Source organism: Emys orbicularis, chromosome 1, assembly GCF_028017835.1.
Source record: "Emys orbicularis isolate rEmyOrb1 chromosome 1, rEmyOrb1.hap1, whole genome shotgun sequence".
NCBI classification, from domain to species: domain Eukaryota; kingdom Metazoa; phylum Chordata; order Testudines; family Emydidae; genus Emys; species Emys orbicularis.
The window spans coordinates 104,600,323-104,624,223 of record NC_088683.1 but is presented as its reverse complement, the minus strand read 5'-3'; the positions used below and the strand labels follow the sequence as shown (position 1 = coordinate 104,624,223).

Below are 23,901 nucleotides of genomic sequence, written 5' to 3'. Positions count from 1 at the left end.
ATAGGTGGACCCCAGTAATTAGGTTCTACAAGGATTCAGGGATCTTCCTGCATGGATCCGATTGCAGGAACAGAGCCAAATCCTGAAAGCTTGCCTCAGTTATGATTTCTAGGGCAAAAAATGTGAATGGTAAGGAGTCTTCATAAAATGTCATGCAGTGAAATCCTGGCCTCATTGAAGTCAGTGGGAGTTTTGCCATTGGCTTCAGTGAGCTCAGCATTTCATGCTCTTAGGCTGCGTCTACACTTGGAGTTAGGGGTGTGAGTCCCAACTCATGTAGACATACTCACGCTAGCTCTCTTTGAGGCAGCACACTAAAAACAGTAGCTGCGGTAGCATGGGCAGCTGTGAGTGGTAGCACAGGCTAGCCATGCCAAGTATGTGCTCATGGGGTTCAGGTGGGTTGGTACTCAGGGCAGCTAGCCAGGGCCGCCCGGGGGGGGGCAAATGGGGCAATCTGCCCCAGGCCCTGGGCCCCGCAGGGGCCCCCACGAGAGTTTTTCGGGGCCCCTGGAGCGGGGTCCTTCACTCGCTCCGGGAGCCCCGGAAAACTCTCGTGGGGCCTGGGCCCCAAGAGCTTCTTCTGCTCCGGGTCTTCGGCGGCAATTCGGCGGCGGAGGGTCCTTCCGTCCCGGAACCTGCCGCTGAAATGCCGGGTCTTCGGCGGCAATTCGGCGGCGGGGGACCCCAGGCCCCCTGAATCCTCTGGGCGGCCCTGCAGCTAGCCCACGCTGCCACTTGCTACTGCCATTGCTACTGCAGCTACACCGCTATTTTTAGCACACTAGCTTGATGCAAGCTAGCACAAGTATGTCTACGTGAGCTGGGAATCAACCCCCCAACTCCAAGTATAATCATACCCTTAGACTTTGCCTGCTGGTGGGTGAGGGGGACAGAGAAAGAACAATGGAACCAGGTGACTAAAAATAGGGAATTGTTTTTAAAAACCCTTTGAAATAAATCATTAATATTTTAATTTCATCTGAACCTCTTATCAGCATGTCATCTTTATCATAAACCATTTTACAATCTGGTTTTTGGTTACTCCACTTTGTTTTAATTTCTTATAGCAACAGAAGATTATCACCATGAAGCTCAGAATGCAAACAATGGACAAGCCATTACAGCTTCCTGCAAAAACAAAGATACAGACCTGCAGTTTAAAATACAGGCCTACATAGATAAAAACACTGTTATGATCTTCAGTAACACAGCGTGCAGTCTCTCTGCTAAGGTAAAATGTTAATTTTCACGCAGAGATATACAGGATTTGTCATATCTTACAAGTTCACTGTTCTTCATTTCACTAATGTAACTGAGTTGCAAGATCCCATTGACTTCAGCATGGCTCCACATGGGCACAGGAGTCTGTCCATGTGAAGTCATTTTCAAGATCCAGGTCTTAGTTGCTGTCTCCTCTACTTTTCCTAGTCCAACCATAGCCAGAACCATCTTTCTATTTTTTTCCCTGCAAAGTGTATGTCTGGTCTCTAATCCCAGCTACAGATTGCTCCTGCATCTGGCACCCATCCCACTGTCCCTGACAAATATCTGATCCTGACCTTCCAGCTCATAGGCCTCAATTCAGCAAAGTACTTAAGCATGTGCTTAAGTTTACTTTATGTTTACTTCAGTGGGACATATTTAAGCACGTGCTTAAACCTAAGCATATGCTGAAGTGCTTTGCTGAGTGAGGGCCATAGAATGCTCTGTTTCCAGATGGAAATTAAGCTGCAAGGGCTAAATTTTGGCTCTTAATCTCAGCCCATTCATTCAGGGCCTGATCCTAAATTAGAGTTTTCCTACTGACTTCAAGGCTTTGGGTCAGGCCCTCAGATAGGTGACCGAGATGAAATTTCTTATTAATTCTGGTGTAGAATTTATCATCCCTTTGTCAATGCCTCTTCTTGAGTTACCTTGCTTCTGTAATACCCTGGCTCTGCTATTTAGAGATTTCTTGAAAAGTTAATTTATCTAGTTTGTCCTTTGGAGAAAGAGAACTGTGAAGAGTAGTTTCTGCCTTTTTCATGTATTCATTGGGTTTGATTAACTAAGGATTATCTTTCTTTTAAAAGATGACCGCTTTTTCTTTCTGTTATGGATAAATTGTTTAACTCTTATGCAGGTTGAGAAGTTCCCAGAAGGAAATTCCCATCTACATAAAGATATTTCCTACTTATTATTTAACTACCTGCATATGCCTCTACACATTAATTGTATATTTTTACTCTAATGGATGTAATTAAAAAAGAATTTAGGTTTTCTCAAAGGGGAACAGAAGTTTTTATTTCAAGTTAATAAATCAATTTTAAAAATGATGGGCAATTGGAATAAGATTTTATACATTAGAGTCTCAAGTCCAGGCCCACACATTAGCAGAGGGATTTGTCTTAGAGCACAGCACCATTGTTTCTGTTAATTAGGGCTTCTGTTTTTCAGGATTTATTTTTAGCAATTTTTGATTCATTATTTTTAATTTAGCAATTTTATGTAGATGTCCAAAAATCAGGGCACTAAGGGGCTTTCTCTTTGTATATACTGTCTGAAGAGATTATTTATTAATGTTCCTAGTGCACTTTAATGTAGTACTGTTTCAAACAGTGCATTACATGGACCAATTAATGCACAACACATTAGAGCAGTGGTTTTCAAACTTTTTTTCTGGGGGCCCAGTTGAAGAAAATTGTTGATGGCCATGACCCAGCAGAGCTGGGGATGAGGGGTTTAGGATGAGAGAGGGGCTCAGGGCTGGGGCAGAGGGTTGGGATGAGGGTTGCGGGGTGGGGCCAGGAATGAGGGGTTCAGGGTATGGGAGGGAGCTCTGGGCTGGGGCAGGGGGTTGGGGTGTGGGAGAGGGTCAGGGCTCTGGGCTGGGGGTGCAGGCTCTGGGCTGGGGCTGAGGGGTTTGGGATGCAGGAGGGGCTCTGGTTTTGGGGGGGCTCAGGGCTGGGGCAGGGGGTTAGGGTGCAGGAGGGGGTCAGGGCTCTGGGCTGGGGTTGCTGACCAAAGCCGCTAGGTCCCAGTGTGCTGAGCAAGGCAACCCAGTGCCTTACATGCCGCGACACAGTAGTGGGTCATGACCTAAACTTTGAAAAACACTGCGTTAGAGTGCATTAGAAATCACCGCCGTAGTGTGCATTACTGCTCCATGTAGACAAGCCCTTAGATACAAGTAACTATTTCCAGAGTTTTTCCAGTGTTTATTGAATAGGCACTGATTTCATTTTTTTATCAGTAGTGTTTTATTGGTGTTATCAGTTAAAACTGAAAACCAGAAGCCCTACTGTTAATGTACAGTATTTTTAACTGAATTCTAGCTCAAGTCATCCGACATCTTGCTCTCACGCAAATCAAGCTTAACTTTGGATGGAAGCAAGATTGGGCCCTAAGACTTTAAAAGCCACAGAGTTGTGCTGTGGCTGTTCTGCTAAGATTATATCGTTCTAGTACTTGTGGTCAATAGTAAAATGGAAACTTATAATGGATAGATAAGATACTATGAGTGTCTGATTTTCTCAGGGCATTGATTATAAGGACAGAGTGGCAAAAATGGAGGGAAAAATAAGACATATTGAACTTTGGTGTTCACTTCTATTTTTAAGGAGTCAGAATTAATGAATACCTTGCCCGACTAACTTCTAATATGGCAGAACAATCTACCTCACTCCTCACTTACCAGTTATGAGGTTAACATGACTCCTTTTTAATGGATTTTAGAAGGCTCGTCAATATTAAATTTATAACGAAAACTCAAGGCCAGATTTGACCCTGCATCTGAGTTCTGATTGGCTTAGGGAGATGAGTGTAATGGAGGAAGGGCATTGGGTAGCCAATTCCAGCTCCCTGATCCTGTGGGCCAGTTTACACTGGTCCCAGTCTCTGGATGAGTTAGAGCAGCCTTGGAACTGCTCTAACTTATACCAGTGGCGTGTGGCCCATAAGAGAACTCAGTGGAATTTCTTGTGCAAGACAGTAACTGCTCAGCATTGGGAGTAAGGCCCAGTGTGTCCCAGAGACTGGCTAAGTGACTTGCGCAAGGACACAATGAGGCAGTGGCAGAGCGAGGAAGAGAACCTATGACCTCTGAGTTTTTTCTCTAGCTATTCATCTACATTGCCTCTCAGTGGGAGAATTTTTATGGGCTAGATGTAGATAGCAGATAAGAGGATAAGTGGGTGGCCTAGTAGAGGGAAGAAGGAAAATTTCACTGTTCAGTGCTTTGTATTAATGTCAATATTTATTCACTGTGCTTTATGCAGGTGAAGGAGCTGTTCAAATCCATGAGCGTTCCCTACTGTTCACTTGAACTAGACCAGACAGGTGAGGCTCTTTTGCAGTTGAGTTTTTTGTATGCAAATAAATATACTGAAAGTCTGCAAGCACCACAGTCTTTCTTAATATTTCCTGTGACTACTTCCTCGTTGGCTGTATCTGCAAACAATGAGATCGCTGTTCTTCCTTATAGTCTAAAGACAAAGTTTTTTTGTATCTCTTCCTCATGGAGAGCATAGATGTTCTTTTAAAACAGGTGAAACATTTCCTCACCTGCCTCCTCAGAACAACTGCCTGACATGTTAAAACTACAGTACCAAATGGGATTCACTGCTGTTGTGTGTTTCATTCTGCTATAGCTATGGCTGGGATTTACATGATGGTGTCTGAAAATGATAGCGATGCTTCCTTCATCCTATACTGCTTTTTATTTAATGTTTTAGCCCCTATGAGAAAAGGTGAGATTGTAGTGAAATTGCTTTTATATGTACAGTGCTTCTCAAACACATTAAACACAAGTAACTAAATTGAGAGGTGAGACTGTAAGTTCATGTAACAAGCACCTTCATCCATACCTACAGGGCTTGCTTCTGATCTCACTTATGATATTACAGTAACACAACTCCTCTGACTTCAATGGGTTATTCCTGGCTTACACTGATGTCAGTGAGAGGCGTATAAAGTCCCTTGTGTGTATATTACACCCATTTAGATTATCTTTGACTAACCAACTTGCTCACTTTGGCACAGCCAACGATTGAACCCTGACTGTGGAGGCAAATGTGGCTCTAAACCACCTTCATGCTTCCTCTAGTCTCAGCAGAGCCAGGGGTTGGGTCATCCCCCTGACACAAGTTAGACTATCCACAGGGCTACTCTCATTTATGGTAGTTTAGGCTACATCTACACTACAGGGGGGGGGGGTCGATTTAAGATACGCAAATTCAGCTACGCGAATAGCATAGCTGAATTCGACGTATCGCAGCCGACTTACCCCGCTGTGAGGACGGCGGCAAAATCAACCTCCGCGGCTTCCCGTCGATGGCTCTTACTCCCACCTTCGCTGGTGGAGTAAGAGCGTCGATTCGGGGATCGATTGTCGCGTCCTGACGGGACGCGATAAATCGATCCCCGAGAGGTCGATTTCTACCCGCCGATTCAGGCGGGTAGTGTAGACCAGGCCTTAGGCTACAATGGTCCTTTGACCAGGGATCAGTGCAGTGTCACCCAAGCCAGCCCTGACACATCTCCTGCAATAGGGTTGAGGGGTGGCAGAAGCCACTGGCATAAAGCCAACATACCTGCCCTCTGCAACAGCACAAAGAGCAATTGTTGGAGCCATGATCTAGTCTTACGATTTACACCCACTCATCAAGGTGGGTGTAAATCGTAAGACTAGATCATGTCTTATCAATGCACATCAATGCACATCAGCTTTGAATTTGGCCCACTGAACTTGAGTAGGGTGACCAGACAGCAAATGTGAAAAATCGGGACGGGGGTGGGGGATAATAGGAACTTATATAAGAAAAAGACCCCAAAATTGGGACTGTCCCTATAAAATCAGGACATCTGGTCACCCTAAACTTGAGTCTTTTGGACTCTAAGCAGATGTAACCCATATTGCTGAGGTTCTAGACGATAGGAGTAAAGCAACTGGCACATCATTGTTAAAATGAGGCATTTGTTTTAAGTTGTCTCTTCCAGATTGTTAGAGTAGTAATGACAGCTAATTTTTCAATCAAATTCTTTCTTGTGTAAAGGTTCTCTTGCTGATTCACGCCAATGCAAATCAGCAGAAAGTTTCTGCTTTGTGACATGGAGAGCAAATTCTTACTTAAATCAACAAAGACCTTTGCCTTGAAGTGCATTTCTTAGATCTGCATGGCGAGTACTTGGAGGGTTTACACCTACCACTCTTTCTTACGTAAGCAACAGTTGCTTTTTTTCCTTACACAAACATTAGTCTGAATTCTCAGGCGGGGCCTTAGTGTAAATGAGAATCAGGCCCTCCGTGTATTACTCCCTTTTACTCTTGCACTTAATATTGAATTTTGTTTGGCTTTTTAATACTGTAAAGAGTTTCTTGGTTTTTTTATAGTATCAGATTGTTAATGGACCCTGTGCAGGGGGCACAAGGGCTGGGGTAAAAGCTCCTTGTGCTTTTCTCCCCTCATCCTGCTCCACTGAGCTACCACAGGAGTGCTTTCCTCCACAAAGGGGGCAGGCACAGGGGGGTAGAGTCTCTGCATGGGCCAGCAGGTGAGCCCAGACGTGAGGAGAGCACACACTGCATCCATTTCAAGGGTGGCAGAGCTGCAGCGTGCACTCTCTGATAACCCCAGGAAGAATTCCTCCTGGGCTCCCATTGCAGCATAGTCCCTCCTTACCCATTCAGTGCAAGGTTGTGCCTTTAAGACACGATCCATCTCAAAGTGCTGTTAACATTAATGTATATTTAGTGACGGGGCGGGGGAGTTTCATATTTTCTTTAATGTTACAGTGTGCCAGATGTGGTCCAATATCATGGCCCAACCAGCTTTTTATGGGTTTTCCTAAAGTTGTGGGCCATATAGTCACCTGGTGTAAATTAGCACAGCTCCACTGACGTCATAATTTCATTAGAGCTATGCTGGTTTACACCAGCTATGAGAGTGGCCCTAAATGCCCTCTGGCTCAGAGAAGGATCCTAATGTGCTAGATGTGAGATCCAAGACCTGCTTGTGGATGTTGCCCTGAGGAATATGCTAGTTTATCTGAGGGAAAATATTGATTCACCAACTCTCTGCATTATTGTAATTACCATTAATGGAAGAGATTATACTGAGTGTTTGCCAGAACAAACACAGGATATGAAAAGCGCTTCTTTGCTTTGTCATTCATCGCTGGCAGTTTGCCCAGTGCAATGCGGGAGTGGCCGAGAACCTATGAATTTATGACTAAGTTCCCCTGGTAGATACTTGGGGTGACTAGAGCTATTTGTATACAATTTGCCTTGTCCAACCAACATATTTTTATCTAATTTCAGAGTATAGTTTTACATGAACATTCTTGAAGCTGTTTAAACTTGTTAAAGGAATACAACATAAGGTTCATTTGTTTAATGTCCACCGAACTCTGGCTTTTCGTAGGGTGTTTTTTTTTTGTTTTGTTTTTTTTGGCAGGGGGAATGTTCTACCTCAGTACAAATCCTGGGAGGTATTCAAAAACTCTGTCCCAGTATTCCTCAGCATGTATTGGTGTTGGCTGCTGTCCTGTCCCCTCCGCTCAGGAAGGATTAAACACGACACTCTGAGTCTGTTCAGTCCCTTTCCTCACGGCACCATTTATTGGTTGCACTGACAATCTTTAGCAAACCCTAAAATCAAACAGTTCAACATAAATCCAGCAGCCACCCTTCCCTCAACCCGAGGGCTTTCTTGCCAGAGCCTCTCTGCACCTGGCAACGTAGGTGCTGGGAGTGCTGCCTCACCTTCTGTCCTGAAGTGGTTTCCATCCTTTACAGGGTTTAGTGGCTCTCAGCACCCCCACTATACAAACTGTTCCAGCGCCCCTGCCAGGCAACTCTTCCCCAGTCTTCCTATGGACCAGAAACGGCCAAAGTTACTGACCCTCCGAGCCGCATACCACAATCTTCAGAAGTTCAAGAGCTAGGGCACAGCTGCCAGGGCCTGGGGCTTCTGCCCTGCTGGAGGCACCTGCCAGGCACAAGGCTTCAGCCCTGCTCTTGCCGAAGCCCCGGCAGGTGTGCCCTGTGGGGCTGAAGCCCTGCTGGACAGAAGCCCCTACCCCACCACCCTGCTGTAAGGCAGAGGTCCCGAGCTCTCCCCACCCCCAAGTCTGGTAGGTGGAGAATGGGGGAGGGAGCATGGGGGCCTCCAAGAACCACACTTTAACTGTAAAAGAGCCTCATGCGGCTTGTGAGACACAATTTGGCCACCCTTACTATAGACTATCTTCCTGGGAGTCCCCCTGCCACAGGAGCCAACCTGCTGCTCGGAGCGCTCCCTCTCAGTAGAGCTCTTTCAGCCTTGATAGGAGTCAGGTGCTCATCAGGGAATCACCTGACTTCTTCCTTCCCATGTGCTTCCGATAATTGCCTCCACCAGGCCCAAACCTTTTCGTAGAGGGTCTCTGCCTCAAACCAGGCTGCCCCTTAAAGTGGCAGACTTTCCTGTTACAGTTGGTTCCTACATAATGTTTCCCCAAAATAAAATATTAAGACTTTAACATAATTAATAACAATACCTAGTGCTTACATGATATGTATTTTCAGAGCACTTTACAGATATTAGTTAATTATTTTTCACAATAGCCTTGTGAGGTAGGTGAGTATCATAGGCACCGACTCCGGGGGTGCTCTGGGGCTGGAGCATCCACGGGAAAAAAACAGTGGGTGCTCAACATCCACCAGTGGCCCCCCTGATCAGCTCCTTCTCCTCCCCACCCGTGCCTCCCGCCCACCGTGGATCAGCTGTTCAGCAGTATGCAGGAAGCGCTGGGGGAGAGGGGTGGGGCAGGGCTGGGGCAGAAAGAGGTGAGGCAGGGCCAGGAAGAGGCGGGGTGGGGCCTTCGGGGAAGGGTTACAGTGGGGGCAGGGCTTGGGGTAGAGTAGGTGTTGAGCCCCCCAGGGAAATTAGAAAGTCGGTGCCTCGAGTGAGTATTATCCCTAAGTTACGGAGTAGGAAATAGTGAAGTTAAGGGCTAATTTTCAGTAAGTTGGTCTGTCTGCATATGAGTGCACAATTGTATTGTACCAGATATGTATGCACATATCCAGGACAGGTGTGTGTCTAGCCATGTGCATGTGCAAACCAGAATTTGCACTGCACATCCTGTAGTAAGCAGGAGAAGTATGCGCACAGCTAAATTCACACAAGTGCGCGCTGACCAACTTACTGAAAATCAAACCCTACATGACTTGACTAAAGTTACATGGAGATTCAGGAGCAGAGCTGGTCATAGAACCTGTCATGTGTGCAGACCTTGCCTCTCCTCTGCATTCAGTGCTGTGCCAGATCAGCACTCCCATCATCAGGATTGGAGAATGTTAGTTGTTTCTGCTAATTTGTTATACAGACCTTTTCTATGAACATAAGTGGGTAGTTTTTTTTTTCCACTTTGATGTCCAAGAAGGAGGTGCAAATCTCACCCAGCCTTCTGAAAAAGTACTCCACAGAATTGGCTTTCAATCAGTCACATTATCTTTGTTTTTAGTTGGGCATTCTAAGATTACACATAGCACTTTATATGTGAAATGATTTTGGCATTTGAGTTCTATGAAGTCAAAATTTCTGTCATATTTAGGGTTACCATACATCTGGGTTTTCCCGGACATGACCTCTTTTTTTGGTAGTCTGCTCTCTATCTGGGTGGATTTTTCAAATAAGAGGAAATGTCTGGGGGCTAGCGGAGCAGATGCTGCAGCTCAGAAAGAGTAGTCTCCATGCCCCAATCGGTCCCTTCCCTGCATCCGCAGCTGCTGGATCACACCCACCCCACCCCAGCCCACCCTGGCCTGCCAGGTAAATGGAGCTGCCAAGCGCCTCTCAGCCGTGCTGCTTGTCGCGCTGCGGGGCCTTAGAGCCTGACCGAGAGAGTGACAGGGCCAGGCCAAGGCTCCCTGCCCTGGGATGGGGAGAGGCCCACAGACGTTGACTGATGTGCTGGTGTTGTGTCCCGGTCCTGCACCAGCTGCCCTGCCATTTTGACAGGGAGTGCGACGTTAACCCCCACCTTGAGTGTGAGGCCACAGGTATTCCCTCCAGCACTTCCCAGGTACCTCCTCCAGCACCCTCAAATACCCCTCCCAGGACACCCTCACCCCCTAAATACTCCTCCAGCACCCCCCAACTTAACCTACCCTCTAACTCTCCCCGCCCCCTCCTTGGCAGTGTCCTCTATTTGGGAATTTGAAATATGGTAATCCTAGTCATATTAACAGATGCAACTGAAGGAAGAGTTTTGAAGAAACTAACCAAAAGAGAACCATCCCAAACTTTTAATAAATTTTCATAAAAAACGAATGGATAATGAGGTTTTTTTTTCTGGAGAGCTGAGAGAGAAAAATATTGGTAGTAATTTTCTTTAAAACTTAAAAACTTAACCACAGAAAATCTAATTTCCCTGTTTTTTCCTAAATGTATTGTAAAACTGGCAGGAATCCTAGCCGATCAGTTTATTGGATTTCAGCAGACTAAAATATAGCAAGTCATTCTAACTTTGCATGTGACTCATCATTGCCTTAGGAAACAGGCTTGCACTGAAGTGTAATCCAGTTCATGGGGAAGTGAGTGATCATTCTTGAGAAACAGAAAGCCACGCCCCCCTGTGATTTCACTTCACAGTGTAGCCTTCATAAAGGAAGACTTTAGACTGTATTCTTTTGTACTTTATTTCACAGAGGATGGGCAGAAGCTGCAAGACGTACTGTATGAACTAACCATGGAAACTTCAGTACCAATTGTATTTGTGCAACAGAAGCAAATAGGAGATTATGACAAAACTTTAAAGGTAGGGGAAAAAACAATATGAACAGATCTTTTTAACTTTTTAGATTTGAAGGTAAGAATCAGTACAGATGCAGCCTTCCTTTTAACAGTGTGTAGTTCGGGGGGTTGTTTCGGCCTTGAGTCACAATCACCCTTTTCCCATATTACTGAATGGGAAGCAGGTCCTGGCAAGATCCCAGCTAAATCAGAGCAGAGCTCTGAAGGGAGGCTGGGAAGGGGGAGAGGGGAAGGATCTTGATATGGAAAAAGTTGAGAACTACTGATGTAGTAAAGACTCTAAACAGTTTCATAACTTATGTGATGCAAAATGAAACATTCTTTTTTTTAAAAATTTCAAAGCATGACTTATAAAGTATCGTCTCTTCTCCAGATACACTAGACGTAGGCGTTATAGTCTCTTCTTATGATGTGTGCTTCATCAAGGATGCTTTTCTCACTAATTATGTTTGATGGTTATCTGATAGCTATTTTGTGACGGCTGTCTAGCCTCAGACAGGGCTGTCGCCATCAGGCAAACAAAAGGATGTGTTTTGGGGAGGAAGAGAGGTGGAGAGAAACAGCACACTTTCCTTTTAAACTTATTTCTATAAACTTGAACAGTGTGAAACAGTATTTCACTGAGTACAATAAATGCTTCCTTCCTAAGCTGTTCTAACAGAAATAGAACTTGAACCCAGCCATAGGGCAAAGGCCATGTTACAAAAGGGGAAACGAATCCAAAGTTTTAGATGCAATATTCTTTTTTCTGTGGGTTTTGTGTGTGTGTGGTTACATGTTCCCAGCTACTGATGCCACTGATGCTTTCAGGGTTTTGTTTCCATTTTTAAAAAGCAGTCTGTGATTATCTAATGCTTCTGATTTAGCTTTCTACAGCCAAGTCTACACTACTGACTTTTGCCAGAATAGCTATGTTGGTCAGGGGTGTGGATGAGATGTGATCTGTGACTTAAAGAGCTGTGCTGGCAAAAGCCCCTAATGTAGATGCACTACACATGATGTCTGTTCAGTGTGAGAGTCACAATACATCGTATAGGGTAGAATATTAACTCTTTGGAAGATATGATATACTCAGGCCAGGTCTACACTAACCCCCAATTCGAACTAAGGTACGCAACTTCAGCTACGTGAATAACGTAGCTGAAGTTCGAAGTACCTTAGTTCGAACTTATCTCGGTCCACACGCGGCAGGCAGGCTCCCCCGTCGACTCCGCGGTACTCCTCTCGTCTAGCTGGAGTACCGCAGTCGACGGCGAGCACTTCCTGGTTCGACTTATCGCGTCCAGACAAGACGCGATAAGTTGAACCCAGAAGTTCGATCGCTCGCCGCCGAACTACCGGGTAAGTGTAGACCTACCCTCAGTGAATGAAACTCCAAATAGAGAGAAATTTGTAGTGATTTCAATGAGGCTTTAGGGCATAAGGATGATTTGTGCTAATTTATCATATGTGTGATTTGTGATATAAATGACAGCACCATAATTTGTTGAGATGTTGTTTGCTTAGTGTGGGGTTTTTTGTGGGGGCAGGGAGATGGGTGGAGTATTGCCTGATCTGTTCATTTTTTACTTCCTGGTTTTGTTCTATGAATTAGTATTTTCTTAATATGTTTATCTGATGCATTTGTTCTTTTCATGTACTTTCACATCTTGATCCACGGGGATAATAACCTCGCAATGCAGTGCAAACAGCTAAATCAACAAAAACGTGCTTGGCATATAATTATAATAGATAGATAGATGCTTGAAGGGGGTCTTGAAATTTAGTCAGTTTAATGAAGTGAGTTAAAGGTATTTTCAAGTGCTATTCTTGTTCCCTGAATCCCTCTGCCAATTTTGGGGGTTTTGCCATCACGTTTTCCTGTGTTCTTTCTTGTTTTTCAATGATTTTCTCTCCTTGCTGTCTGAAAGAAACAGAACAATAAAGGAAGACACTAACAGACAGACAGCTATGTCTTTTCCTTTCTCTCCACCCCACCCTGATCCATTCATGGCTTTCAATCCCTTTGTGCTGAAGAGGGATTCATGCACTTCCCCCTGATCTGGACACTGCAGAGGCTTCTCTGCTCAGTCAGGGGTCCATGCAGAAGTATACAATGGGGTAGGAGGATGCCTGTCATTCCCACTCTGACCTTGCAGAATTTATCTGGAGAAGGTAATTCAGCCCCAGCCTGGCTGTGTTACTGTTCTGTGGAGCTCCACATTCTGAAATGAAGTTTCAGAATTACAAGATGCAAATTTTCTGAAATACATTTTTTTTTTAGTTTCAAATATTTTTTTTCTGTGGGAATGTCTGTCGAAATAACACCTTTTTTTTCTAAATTCTTTGGTTTCAACAAAAATTCTGTCAAAAAGAGTTTTGATGAAAAATTTCCTTCCAGCTTTCTTCCAGTAGCTAACGAGCTCTCAGAAAGCTGTGTGGTTTCAAAGGTGGCTGTGTCCCTTTAACATACAGGCATGTTTATTTAGTATGGAAAGTCATTTGGAGCTATGCCCATGGACACCAGCTGAGGACCTGGTCCTTGCTCACTAGAGGGCTTATCTTGTGCCATTGGGGTCAATGGAAGTTTTGCCTGCAACATCAAGTATCAGGCCTTGTGGGAAAAATCCTTCATTTTTTTACTTAGTCTAAATCCCATTGAAGTGGGGCCCCACAAATTTAATACAATGGCTGATTTTGGACAGAGGGATATGAAGATTAATGGAATGTGCTTTGTAGACTACAGCTGTCCAAATGCATGACTATTAGAGCAGAATAACAACAGCTAATCCACAAAAAGAGAGCAGAAGCAAATTCATCCCTGGTGCAACTCCATTGACTTCATTTGACTTTCTGGCATTTGTTCCCATGATTCTGGAATGAAAGCTAAAACTATTATGTCAAACCTCAGGGAAAGCCACGTGCAAAAAACATGAAGTATAGTGTTCTTTTCTAAGAGACAGATGAGTTTATGTAGTTGGTAGAGTGGTAACTGAAGTTTGTTTAAAAACGTTAGGGGATGTTTTCAGGGAGTATGCATTGCTGAATTTTCCTGCTCAGACATGCTGTGGAAAAAACAATTCTAGAAAAGGGTGGCGGCGGGTGGGGGAATAATTATTTTAAAAACCCCAACAAATTATAGGCCTGTTGAATTCACTCTGTGTCAGCATATTATATAGTATGAACAGGGACTAGGGCTGATTTAATGCAGTACATTGAACTGTTCAGACCAAACCTGCACAAAAGCAGCAGGTTCATATTTTTGTGTCTATGCAGGAAGCGGAGCTATTGGAGTATGGATTACAAAGATACAACCCTAAGAAGCTAACTGGGAGCAGTGTTTGCAAAATCAAAAAATACCCATTTCTCCCTCCCCCAGCACCTGTTTCTCACTGGAAGTATTCATTTCGTCATTGATTCAGATTTGAGAGCTATGGATAATGCTTTTCTTTGAATAGATTTGTCTCTTTGTTTTCTTCTTTCAGGCACATAAGGAAGGAAAGATTCAAAAACTACTTGAAACAAAGGGACATGATCATGTACAGGATTCCTATGACTATGATCTCATTGTCATTGGAGGGGGTTCTGGAGGTCTGGCTGCTTCCAAGGTATGGGTGACAAAACGCAAATTTATGAGCCATTGATAATTGAGCAGAATACATCCTGAACATTTCAGGTCTGAATATCTCTAATATTGTAGAGACATCAAATTAATTCTTGTTCTTTTGTGGATCTTCCGGTGCTAGTCCCAGGGGCATGGTATCCTCATTTAAAGAGACAGTTGTTCTGAAGATGAAAAGTATGAAAATGGAACAAAGTGAATATAAAATAAAACTTGACCTTTTTTTCCTCTTCAAGAGCTGTTGTTAGAAAACTCTGGGAAAATATCTTGAGAGGTTTTCTTAGCATTTGGATTAAATTGCTGAGAGTATTTTAAAAGCTATTCTGAAATTATTATAAAAAAGTGTTTATTTTTGTCTGAGATTAATATCTACCTGGGAATCTTTCTGTGTGTGTGTGTACATAGACGTTCGTGTGCGCCCCCTTTTTTTTTTTCATTTTTGGATCAGTCATTTTATTTTTAATGGAAGAAGTTGTATAACTTCATAGTTTCATAGAACGAAATCCTGGCCTCACTGAAGTCAGTGGGAGTTTTGCTTAACTAGCTGTGAGCCCCTCATATGATGGAATATAATTAATAACGCATGAGCCAGTTGTGGTCATTCAAGATATCAGGTTTACTAGTTTGAAAAACAAATGCCACTCTTGACATCTACAGATCATGGGCTAAATTCTGTATTCATGTATACCAGCACACCCACACTGAAGTGCAGGGGATGTGCAGAGATGTAACTGAGGGCAGAATTTGGTGCCGGGAGCCTTTATGCTGCTATAGGACATGTCAGATAAATGCAGTAGAAACACATTTTTAAAGGGAGAACCAGATAAATAATGTTGTTAGAAGGATTTTAAAACAAATGGAATGTTGAGAAATTATTTAAGCAATATGACTGGCTGAAGAGGAGAGCATCAGTTTTTTAGCAGTGCCCTCAACCTACCAAATGAAACTGCATCACTTGTAGAAATCTATATGCCTGTTTCCCCCCCCTCTTTTCCATCTTGAGCATGTAGATTAATCCTGAAGGTTAATGATCACCTGGCCATGTCTTTGCAACTCAATTGTTATTACATAATTAAAAATGACATTGATTTTCAGCAGTGTATGATGCTATCATGTAGTATGGATATAAGTTCTAATATTTAGATATTTGTGTTGTTTAATTTGTTCTCCAGGAGGCTGCCAAGTATGGCAAGAAAGTGCTGGTGCTGGACTACGTTACTCCTACTCCTCAGGGAACTAGATGGGGTAAATTTCTGCTGAATACAGTCATGTTGTTATAAAGGGACATTTCTTATTAAAAAACTCAGATTCTATTTTAGGACAGAGCACATTCATACATAAAACATATTCTATTCCTCTCTTAGGTCTTGGAGGGACGTGTGTAAATGTGGGTTGTATACCTAAAAAACTGATGCACCAGGCAGCTTTGCTAGGACAAGCCTTACAAGATTCACGCAAGTTTGGATGGCAGTTTGAGGAGAAAGGTATAGAATTTTTTTTAAAAACGTATCTTTTAATTTTCATGTACCTCATTCAGAACTCTATCCTGCAAGGTGCTGAGCACTCCAGAACCTCTTCTGCAAAGCAATTCAGATTGTGCTAGCTTTAAGAACGAGTGGTACCATTGAGCAGGGCCGGCTCCAGGCACCAGCCGAGCAAGCTCGTGCTTGGGGCAGCAGATTGTACGAGGCGGCATTCCGCCCAATCCTAGGGCGGCACGGCTGCTTTTTGTTGTTGTTGTTGTTGTTCCGCTCCGGCCGCCCTGTAGGGGGCGGCGGCGCGGAGGAGGGGAGCGCCCTGCAGCAAGCCCGGCAGGGCAGCCCGCATCCTTCCCTCCCTGCCGACCGTAGTGGCGGGGAACCCTCCCGGTAGGCAGCACGGCGGTCGGGGCTGCGTGGCAGCGCCCCGCTGAAGCCCTGGCCGCCCTCCTTCTCTCTCTCCCCCCCCCCCCGCTCCCTCCCCCTCCCCTGTGTGCAGCGCAGGGAGTCCCCCTGCACCCTGGCTCCGGCCACGCCGCAGATTTTTTTTTTTTTTTTTGCTTTGCCGTGTTTTGCCGCCTCTCTTTTTTTTTTTTTGCTTGGGGCGGCAAAAAAGCCAGAGCCGGCCCTGCCATTGAGTTCAGTGGGATGACACACATGCTTAAATACATTGCAGGATCAGGACCGGAGTGCTCAGCATCAGGTCCTCAGTGGTGTAGTGTGAATTTTTATAGCCCATTGATTCCTTCCAACTTTAATATAATGAACCCTACATGTCCATATATGTGGGTCTGGATTTGATGCAAGCATGCTCCTGTAAGTGGGAATATGCCGAGGCAATTCTCAAAGAGACGTAACCTGTTCATGTTTTAACAGACACCTGCTCACAACAGTTGTCAGCAGAATAATATTGATACTGAGATAAAGCTACAAGCTTCAAGGGTTAAAAAAAATAGGAAATGACAAGATGTTGAATGGCTTGTTCGGAGCCCACTGATAGTAAAATGCTTGCCTGCCACTGTTGTTGCAGCCATGTGGTAAGCACTGTAGGTCAGACTTACCACTACCTTATTCCAACTTTTTGCTGGTGTAACTCATTAGATTTCAGGGGGTACACCAGGGTGAAACAGGAGTAACACAGTGGTGAATTGGGCCCTGTGTGACTACTGTTATGTGAGAGTCCTGTTGGAAGGCTGGGGAAAATGAGGGATAGATAGGTTAAAAGCTGGACATCTTTTTGTTTCTTCAGCAGTCAAACACAGCTGGGAGACGATGACAGAAGCTGTTCAGAATTACATTGGCTCTCTCAACTGGGGCTACAGGGTGTCTTTGAGAGAGAAGAAGGTCACATACGAGAATGCTTTCGGAGAATTTGTTGGGCCGCACACAATTAAGGTACCGAATAGCAATGTGTCCTCTAGCCCTTCTTTACTATTTTTGGACAAAGATGCTTTTCTGACACACAACAATCTTCTTGTTGGTAAGAGTGTGAAATACAAACTATGTCTTGTTGCTTTGCATATAGGCAACAAATAACAAAGGAAAAGAGAAATTTTACACAGCGGAGAAATTTCTGATTGCCACTGGTGAAAGGCCGCGCTACCTGGGTGTCCCTGGAGACAAGGAATACTGCATTAGCAGGTAAAAATGGGCTAGAATGCAGAATAATCCACTATGCCTATTTTAAAATGGTCTCCTATGGTATGAGTGCTGGAGGTTGTAAGAGAGTAGGGGTGCTGAGCATGGTGCGTCATTACTCATGGCCCTGTAAAGTAACACAAGTGGAGGAGAATGGCCATGGCAGAATAATGGACCAGCAAGAACACCAGACCTAGCATACATCACGAGGCTGTGAGCACTTAGCTATGAGACATGTTTCATGTGGCCCTTTGGCAGTACTACTCCTGGCTGACAGCAGCAGTAATTGAGGATGCCATAAATGAGAATGCCAGAATGCCCATAATTTGCATTAATTCATCAGGCCTATCTCCATCCCCATCCCCATCGCACTCATTTCCTCCCTATTCGTCTGCGCCCGGTTCAGTGCAGCTGTAGTGGTTTGTTCAAGTCGAGGAGCACTACACTTAGAGGAAGCCTCTCTGCACAAGTGCTGAGGAAATCCTGAGTCTGAAAGCATTTCCACTTCTACAAGTCAGCAGTCTGTATAAACACATGCAGCGAGCTGAAGTACTGTTGACCCAAGAAATACTAGAGTTTTTGTTGTGAAACCACATGAAATTTGCCTGTCTTCTTGTCTTGTTACAACCTTGAAACTCAGTCCAGGTTTCCAAAGAAGTTCATAAAATTTCATGAATTTTATGGGTAAACGCGAACCAATTTATGACTCTGTGAAAGCCATACAAAACTTGTGGCTTTGCAAGGTTTTAACACACATCCAGGTGAAATGCAGTGGTTTCAACTGAGTTTAGCTTTTAGGTTCTTTGGAGCATGGAACCAAAGACAAAAATTATGGGCATGCAAACCTATGTGAGTCAAAACAAATAAAAGGTTTGAATAAACTCCTATGAATGGAAACAGCCAAATTTCACACTTCTCTACTAACAGGAAGTGGTGAGAGTGGACATCTTTTTTATATATATTACATACAAAAAACTGTTAAAAGAACATTAAGATTGCAAAGTCAAGCAGGCACTCAGGAGTTAGGAAATGCCAGAATAGTTTGCCTGTCAATCTCAATCCGGTCCCTTTGTGTGCATGCATTATAATACAGACTTTAATTACATGATCACATTGTTTTTTCCACAGTAGCTTTTTCAGGGAGAATCCTGCTCAGCCCCTGCAGTCCTGGGCTGGAGCATGCTTATAGACGGAATCCTTGGAGAATTTAGCTGCCAAACTCTAACAAATCTCTACTAAGCATGTGGAATGCATCCATTGCCAGATTTCAAGCCATTGCTCTAAAGCAGGGGTTCTCAAACTTCATTGCACCGTGACCCCCTTCTGACAACAAAAATTACTACACGACCCCAGGAGCAGGGAACAAAGCCTGAGCCCACCCAAGCCCTTCTGCCTGGGGTGAGGGGGGGCAATTCCAAAGCCTGGTGGGGCCAAAACTGAAGCCCAAGGGTTTCTGCCCCAGGCCGGGGGCCTGTAACCAGAGCCCTGCCACCCAGGGCTGAAGCTCTCGGGCTTTGGCTTTGACCCCGGGTGGTTGGGCTTGGGCTTTGGCCCTGGGTGGTGGGGCTCGGGCTTTGGCCACAGGCTTCAGCAAGTCTAATGCCACCCCTGGCAACCCCATTAAAACGGGGTCACAACCCACTTTGGGGTCCCGATCCATAGGTTGAGAACCGCTGCTCTAAAGCATGGTGGAGCTAAAGCCTCTCCACAAAACAGTTGAAAGAAGTTATTTTGCCCATATTAAAAAATTACGGTTTCCTACTTTCCTTCTTGGAAACAGTTGAACTGTATTTGCTGAAACATTAAAAAAAAAAATCCAGCCTGAAGCAGACACTCATGTTGGAAAACTTCAGCCCAAACAGTTAAAGTTTAGCAAACTTATATATAACTGTAAATAGGGGCTTTTAACAGGAAGCAGCAGGAAACCTTAATTACGTGTGGATCTAATAGCCCCACCTATAGTTATGGTTTGTGCACATTTGTTATATTGTTTTATTTGCATATTGGTTGTATTTTTAATATCCTGTACAACACTGATTAAAATAAAATCTTCAAAAAAGTCCAGATGGTACATTTATCTACATACTGAACCTTCTTCCTTGTGAACAGTTAACTCATTACAACATCATTTGCAATGAGATTCAAATTTAAGAAAAGCAGACACTAAGATCTGCGCAGTTGCTTATACTTTATTGTAAACAATCCATAATTTTTTTTTGTAATTTGGACAAACTGAGAGGCAAACTAGAGTATTCCACATTCATTTTTGATGCTCCTAATTAGAACTTCTCTGCCATGTGTTGACCTCAGATTCCAATTATGTACATAGTGAATTCCTAGTTTTAAAGATTTCCTATTTTCGCTATAGAAAAATAGCTATCGGTTGTAAAGAATTGTCTTAAATAGTCTGTCTAATTTAATATGTTTTATTTTTTTCAGTGATGATCTCTTCTCTCTGCCTTACTGTCCAGGGAAGACCCTGGTGGTTGGAGCTTCCTACGTTGCCCTTGAATGTGCTGGATTTCTTGCAGGTCTTGGTTTGGATGTAACTGTAATGGTACGATCCATCCTTTTAAGAGGATTTGATCAGGAAATGGCAAACAAAATTGGGGAACATATGGAAGAACATGGAGTCAAGTTTATTAGAGAGTTTGTGCCAACTAAGGTAAGCCTTTTCATTGGAACATTTGAAAGTGGTATATAAACATAAATGAAAGCAATCTTCAGATTATAGTATTTTAAGAAGCATGAATTATCTATCTTAATGACAACAAAAAGTTTAATCCATATTATTGGATATGCTAAAACATAAGTAAGGTTAATTTTTATTACCTTGTAACTGACTGTAGTTTTCAATTAGATAAAGTTTATAAAAATCAATCTAGTTTTATTATTTAAATTGCCTGAGGTTTTAAAATTCTTTATAAGAATTAGATTCTTTAGCCTCCTGTGCTAAAAATATTGTTGGAAATGAAGGTCCTGATTCTGCAAACATTTAATGCACATGCTTAACTTTGAGTATGTGAATAGTTCCAGTGAAGTTAGCAGCACTATTCACATACTCAGAGTTAAGCATATGCATACGTTTTTGCAGAACTGGGGCCAATGCATCGAAAGCGTTCACATTACATGAGGCTAAACTGAATGCCAGTTTCAGTTTGTAACATTCTGAGCCTCCAAATGCCTACTGCAGTACCTAATGTTTACTACCCAGTAGAGTCAAGGGAGCTATCCTTGGATATTAACTACTAAGTATGGTAGTAAGAATTTGCAGCATAATGCCTTAAATTTGCAAGGTGACAAGAAAATTCTTTTCACTGTGCAATAAAAAGAAGAAGAATGTTTATCTGATTATTTTATTGAAAATAGTGTAAAAAATCAAATACCAACTACCTTGCAGTTTAGTCCCCAATCGTGCAAATAATTACACATGTGTCTATCTTTACTCATATGTAGTGTTTGCAGGATGGGGATCCCCAGATATGGACTCCTGCACTTGTGGCTTTAATGGAACTATGTGTGGGCACTGGGATCCACACCATAAGATCCCAATGCAGGACTGGGGCCTAACTGTAAAAATATACAATTGTATCTTTACAGTGTAAGAGAATGGTTAAAATAAGGCAACAAAAAGGTCCTGATTTGGCAAAGCACGTAAGCACATGCTTAACTTTGACTTTATGCATATGAGTAAGCCTGGTAAAGTTAAGCATATTCTTAGATGAATTAAGGCCATAAAAAGGACCCATTATACTACATATAGAGCTTTTTTGTCCTTTATGTAAAGTTACTATCAAAGACCAGGGTGGGTGCCAACAGAATTTTGCTTAATGATTAGGGTTTAATTATTATAAAACGGGAAAGGAATTACGAAACAACTTCCATTAGGCGCTAAGCCAATACATTATAATGTTTTAGGTGTTCAAGGATTAAAAATTAAATAAAATGCATTCCATTCTTTTCACTCCTAGCGCACCAGGGGGTAGGCTTAAAAAACAAGTGTGTGTGTGTGGGGGGGGGGGGGGGAATTGCCAATTTCTATTGTGTGAACTCACTCTGTTCTCATAAAGGATAAGAGATTTATCCCGAAAGGTTAGAGTGGAGATTGCAAGGAATTTTCTGTTCTTATTCATGCATAAACTGTAGCAATCCTTAGGCATATGAAAAAGAGAGAGCTGAATGTTTAGCTTCTAATTGCTCCATATTTAGTGCAGCAGTTTTTATTGGACCCGATCCTACAAGATGCTGAGCCTTCCTGCAAAGTGCTGAGCACTCTCCACTCCCATTGAAGTCAGCAGGTGCTGAGGATACTCAGCACCTCACAAGTGCTGAGCACATGGCAGGATTGAGCCCATTCTGCATTACTTGCAGAATATATTTTTGACTGTTGCATACTGTGTCTCTGCTACCTTGCCATTGACTTCAGTGGGAGCCGGATTCAGCCCTGTATCCATTCAGGAATATCCTTTGACATTAAAGTCTCAGATGGCTGGGCAGATTTTCAGCAGCCATCTTCCTTGTTTTTCTTTTTGGCACTGTGTTTGAAGTTATGTACATTCCATTTTAGTATCAAGCCTTGTGTTGAATGTTGTGAGACAGCGGATGCATCAGCCTAAATCAGTGGTTTTCAAACTGTGGGTCGCGACCCAGTACTGGGTTGCGGAATGGAAGGCACTGGGTCGCGGCGGCTCTGGTGAGCACCGCTGACCGGGCTGTTAGAAGTCCCGTCGGCGGTGCTGCCCAGCTAAGGCAGGCTAGTCCCTACCTGTTCCGACACCGCGCTGCGCCCCAGAAGTGGCCAGCAGCAGGTCCGGCTCCTAGGTGGGGGGGGCCACAGGGCTCCGCATGCTGCCCCCCTGAGCACCAGCTCCGCACTGTCATTGGCTGGTTCCCAGCCAATGGGAGCTGGGGGTGGCCGTGCCTGCAGGCGAGAGCCATGCAGAGCCGCTTGCGTGCCTCTGCCTAGGAGCCGGACCTACTGCTGGCCGCTTCCGGGGCGCATCACGGTCCGTGGTGCCAGGACAGGCAGGAAGCCTGCCTTAGCACCCCCGCTGCACCATGGACCAGGAGCCGCCCAAGGTAAGCCCGAGTCCCTGCCCCAGCCCTGACCCCCCCCCCAACCCAGAGCCCCCTCCTGAACCCCAAACCCCTCATCCCCAGCCCCACCCCAGAGCCTGCACCCCCAGTCCAGAGCCCTGACCCCCTCCAACACCCCAACCCCCTGCCCCAGCCCAGAGCCCCCTCCTACACACTGAACCTCACCCTGCAGCCCTCACCCCCCGCACTCCAACCCTTTGTCCCAGCCCTAAACCCCTCCCACAGCCCAAACCCCTCATCTCCAGCTCCATTGGGTCGCGGGCATCAACAATTTTCTTCAACTGGGTCGCCAGAAAAAAAGTTTGATAACCATTGCCCTAAATAATACTGTGCTGATTCAATGCAACCTGTAAAATGGGTCCAGTGGCACAAAGATTTTAAGAAATTGTTAGGAAAAAATTGCCTTTTCTGTGCCTAAATACTGTAATATAAAATAATCACGAGAACAGTTGTTACAGTTTATTATTCTGAGTTGCTAGGTAATTATGCAGTAAAACTGTCCCTGAAAATTTCATACCATGGTAAAGGGCTAGATTGTGTTTTATAAACCGCCCCAGGTCAGAGTCAGCATGGAGCCTCACGGCCTCTGGGGAAACACAGAAAGGGATTGTACTTTAGGAGGCACAGTCCTTCACATGGCTCAGAGTGAAAAGGAGGTGTGGCACTACAGAGAACCACTGCATGGATTTGCAACCTAAATAGATTCAGAGTCTGTTCTTTAATTTTGTTTGATTAAATGTTAGTTTCCCTTTGGTGAGAGCAGATCCTGTGTATTCATCAAAGGAAAGAAAGTGCCATGGAAAAGATTGTGATATATCTTGCTTTTGAAGTGTCCATAGGATCATTCTCAGTATGGAGACTTAGCTGCAATTAGATACACAATTTCTGTCTTTCACTCTGTTATGCTAGGGTGAAAACAGCTGCAGCCTTAGCATTTTACTCCTGCATATCTCCCGTTTGGAAAATAAAGCTTAATTTTCAAATATTGTAGGTCGAACGAATTGAGGAAGGAACTCCTGGCAAATTGAAAGTCATAGCCCAGTCCACAGATGGCAGGGAAATAATTGAAGGGGAATACAACACTGTAAGTAATTCATAATGGTGCCTTCACATTGATAAAGAAGAGCATGGAAAAACCTTTCAGTGAACATTAAGATTTAGTGCTGCTGGAGAGATCTTCTGGAGATTGAAGTGGTTTTTATTATTCAGGCCTTGTCTACACTACTGCGGTAAGTTGACTTATTCATGTAGCTGGAGTTGACATAGCTTAAGTCAACTTACCGCGGTGTCTATGCTCTTCCATTGA

At 43.9% G+C, this 23,901-nt stretch overlaps 1 protein-coding gene across 1 annotated transcript in view; it reads left to right on the top strand.

Annotated features, from left to right (window-relative positions):
- Positions 1-1,180: 1,180 nt before the first annotated feature.
- TXNRD1 (thioredoxin reductase 1) overlaps positions 1,181-23,901 on the top strand; it is a 41,789-nt gene continuing 19,068 nt past the window's right edge. Inside the window, exons 1-10 of the mRNA XM_065397440.1 lie at positions 1,181-1,234; positions 4,260-4,320; positions 10,676-10,785; positions 14,246-14,368; positions 15,555-15,627; positions 15,747-15,866; positions 17,113-17,255; positions 17,386-17,501; positions 19,938-20,163; positions 23,587-23,679. Of these exons, the coding sequence (XP_065253512.1) occupies positions 1,196-1,234; positions 4,260-4,320; positions 10,676-10,785; positions 14,246-14,368; positions 15,555-15,627; positions 15,747-15,866; positions 17,113-17,255; positions 17,386-17,501; positions 19,938-20,163; positions 23,587-23,679 (1,104 nt within the window). The 5' untranslated portion in view covers positions 1,181-1,195. The remainder of the gene's footprint in view (positions 1,235-4,259; positions 4,321-10,675; positions 10,786-14,245; positions 14,369-15,554; positions 15,628-15,746; positions 15,867-17,112; positions 17,256-17,385; positions 17,502-19,937; positions 20,164-23,586; positions 23,680-23,901) is intronic.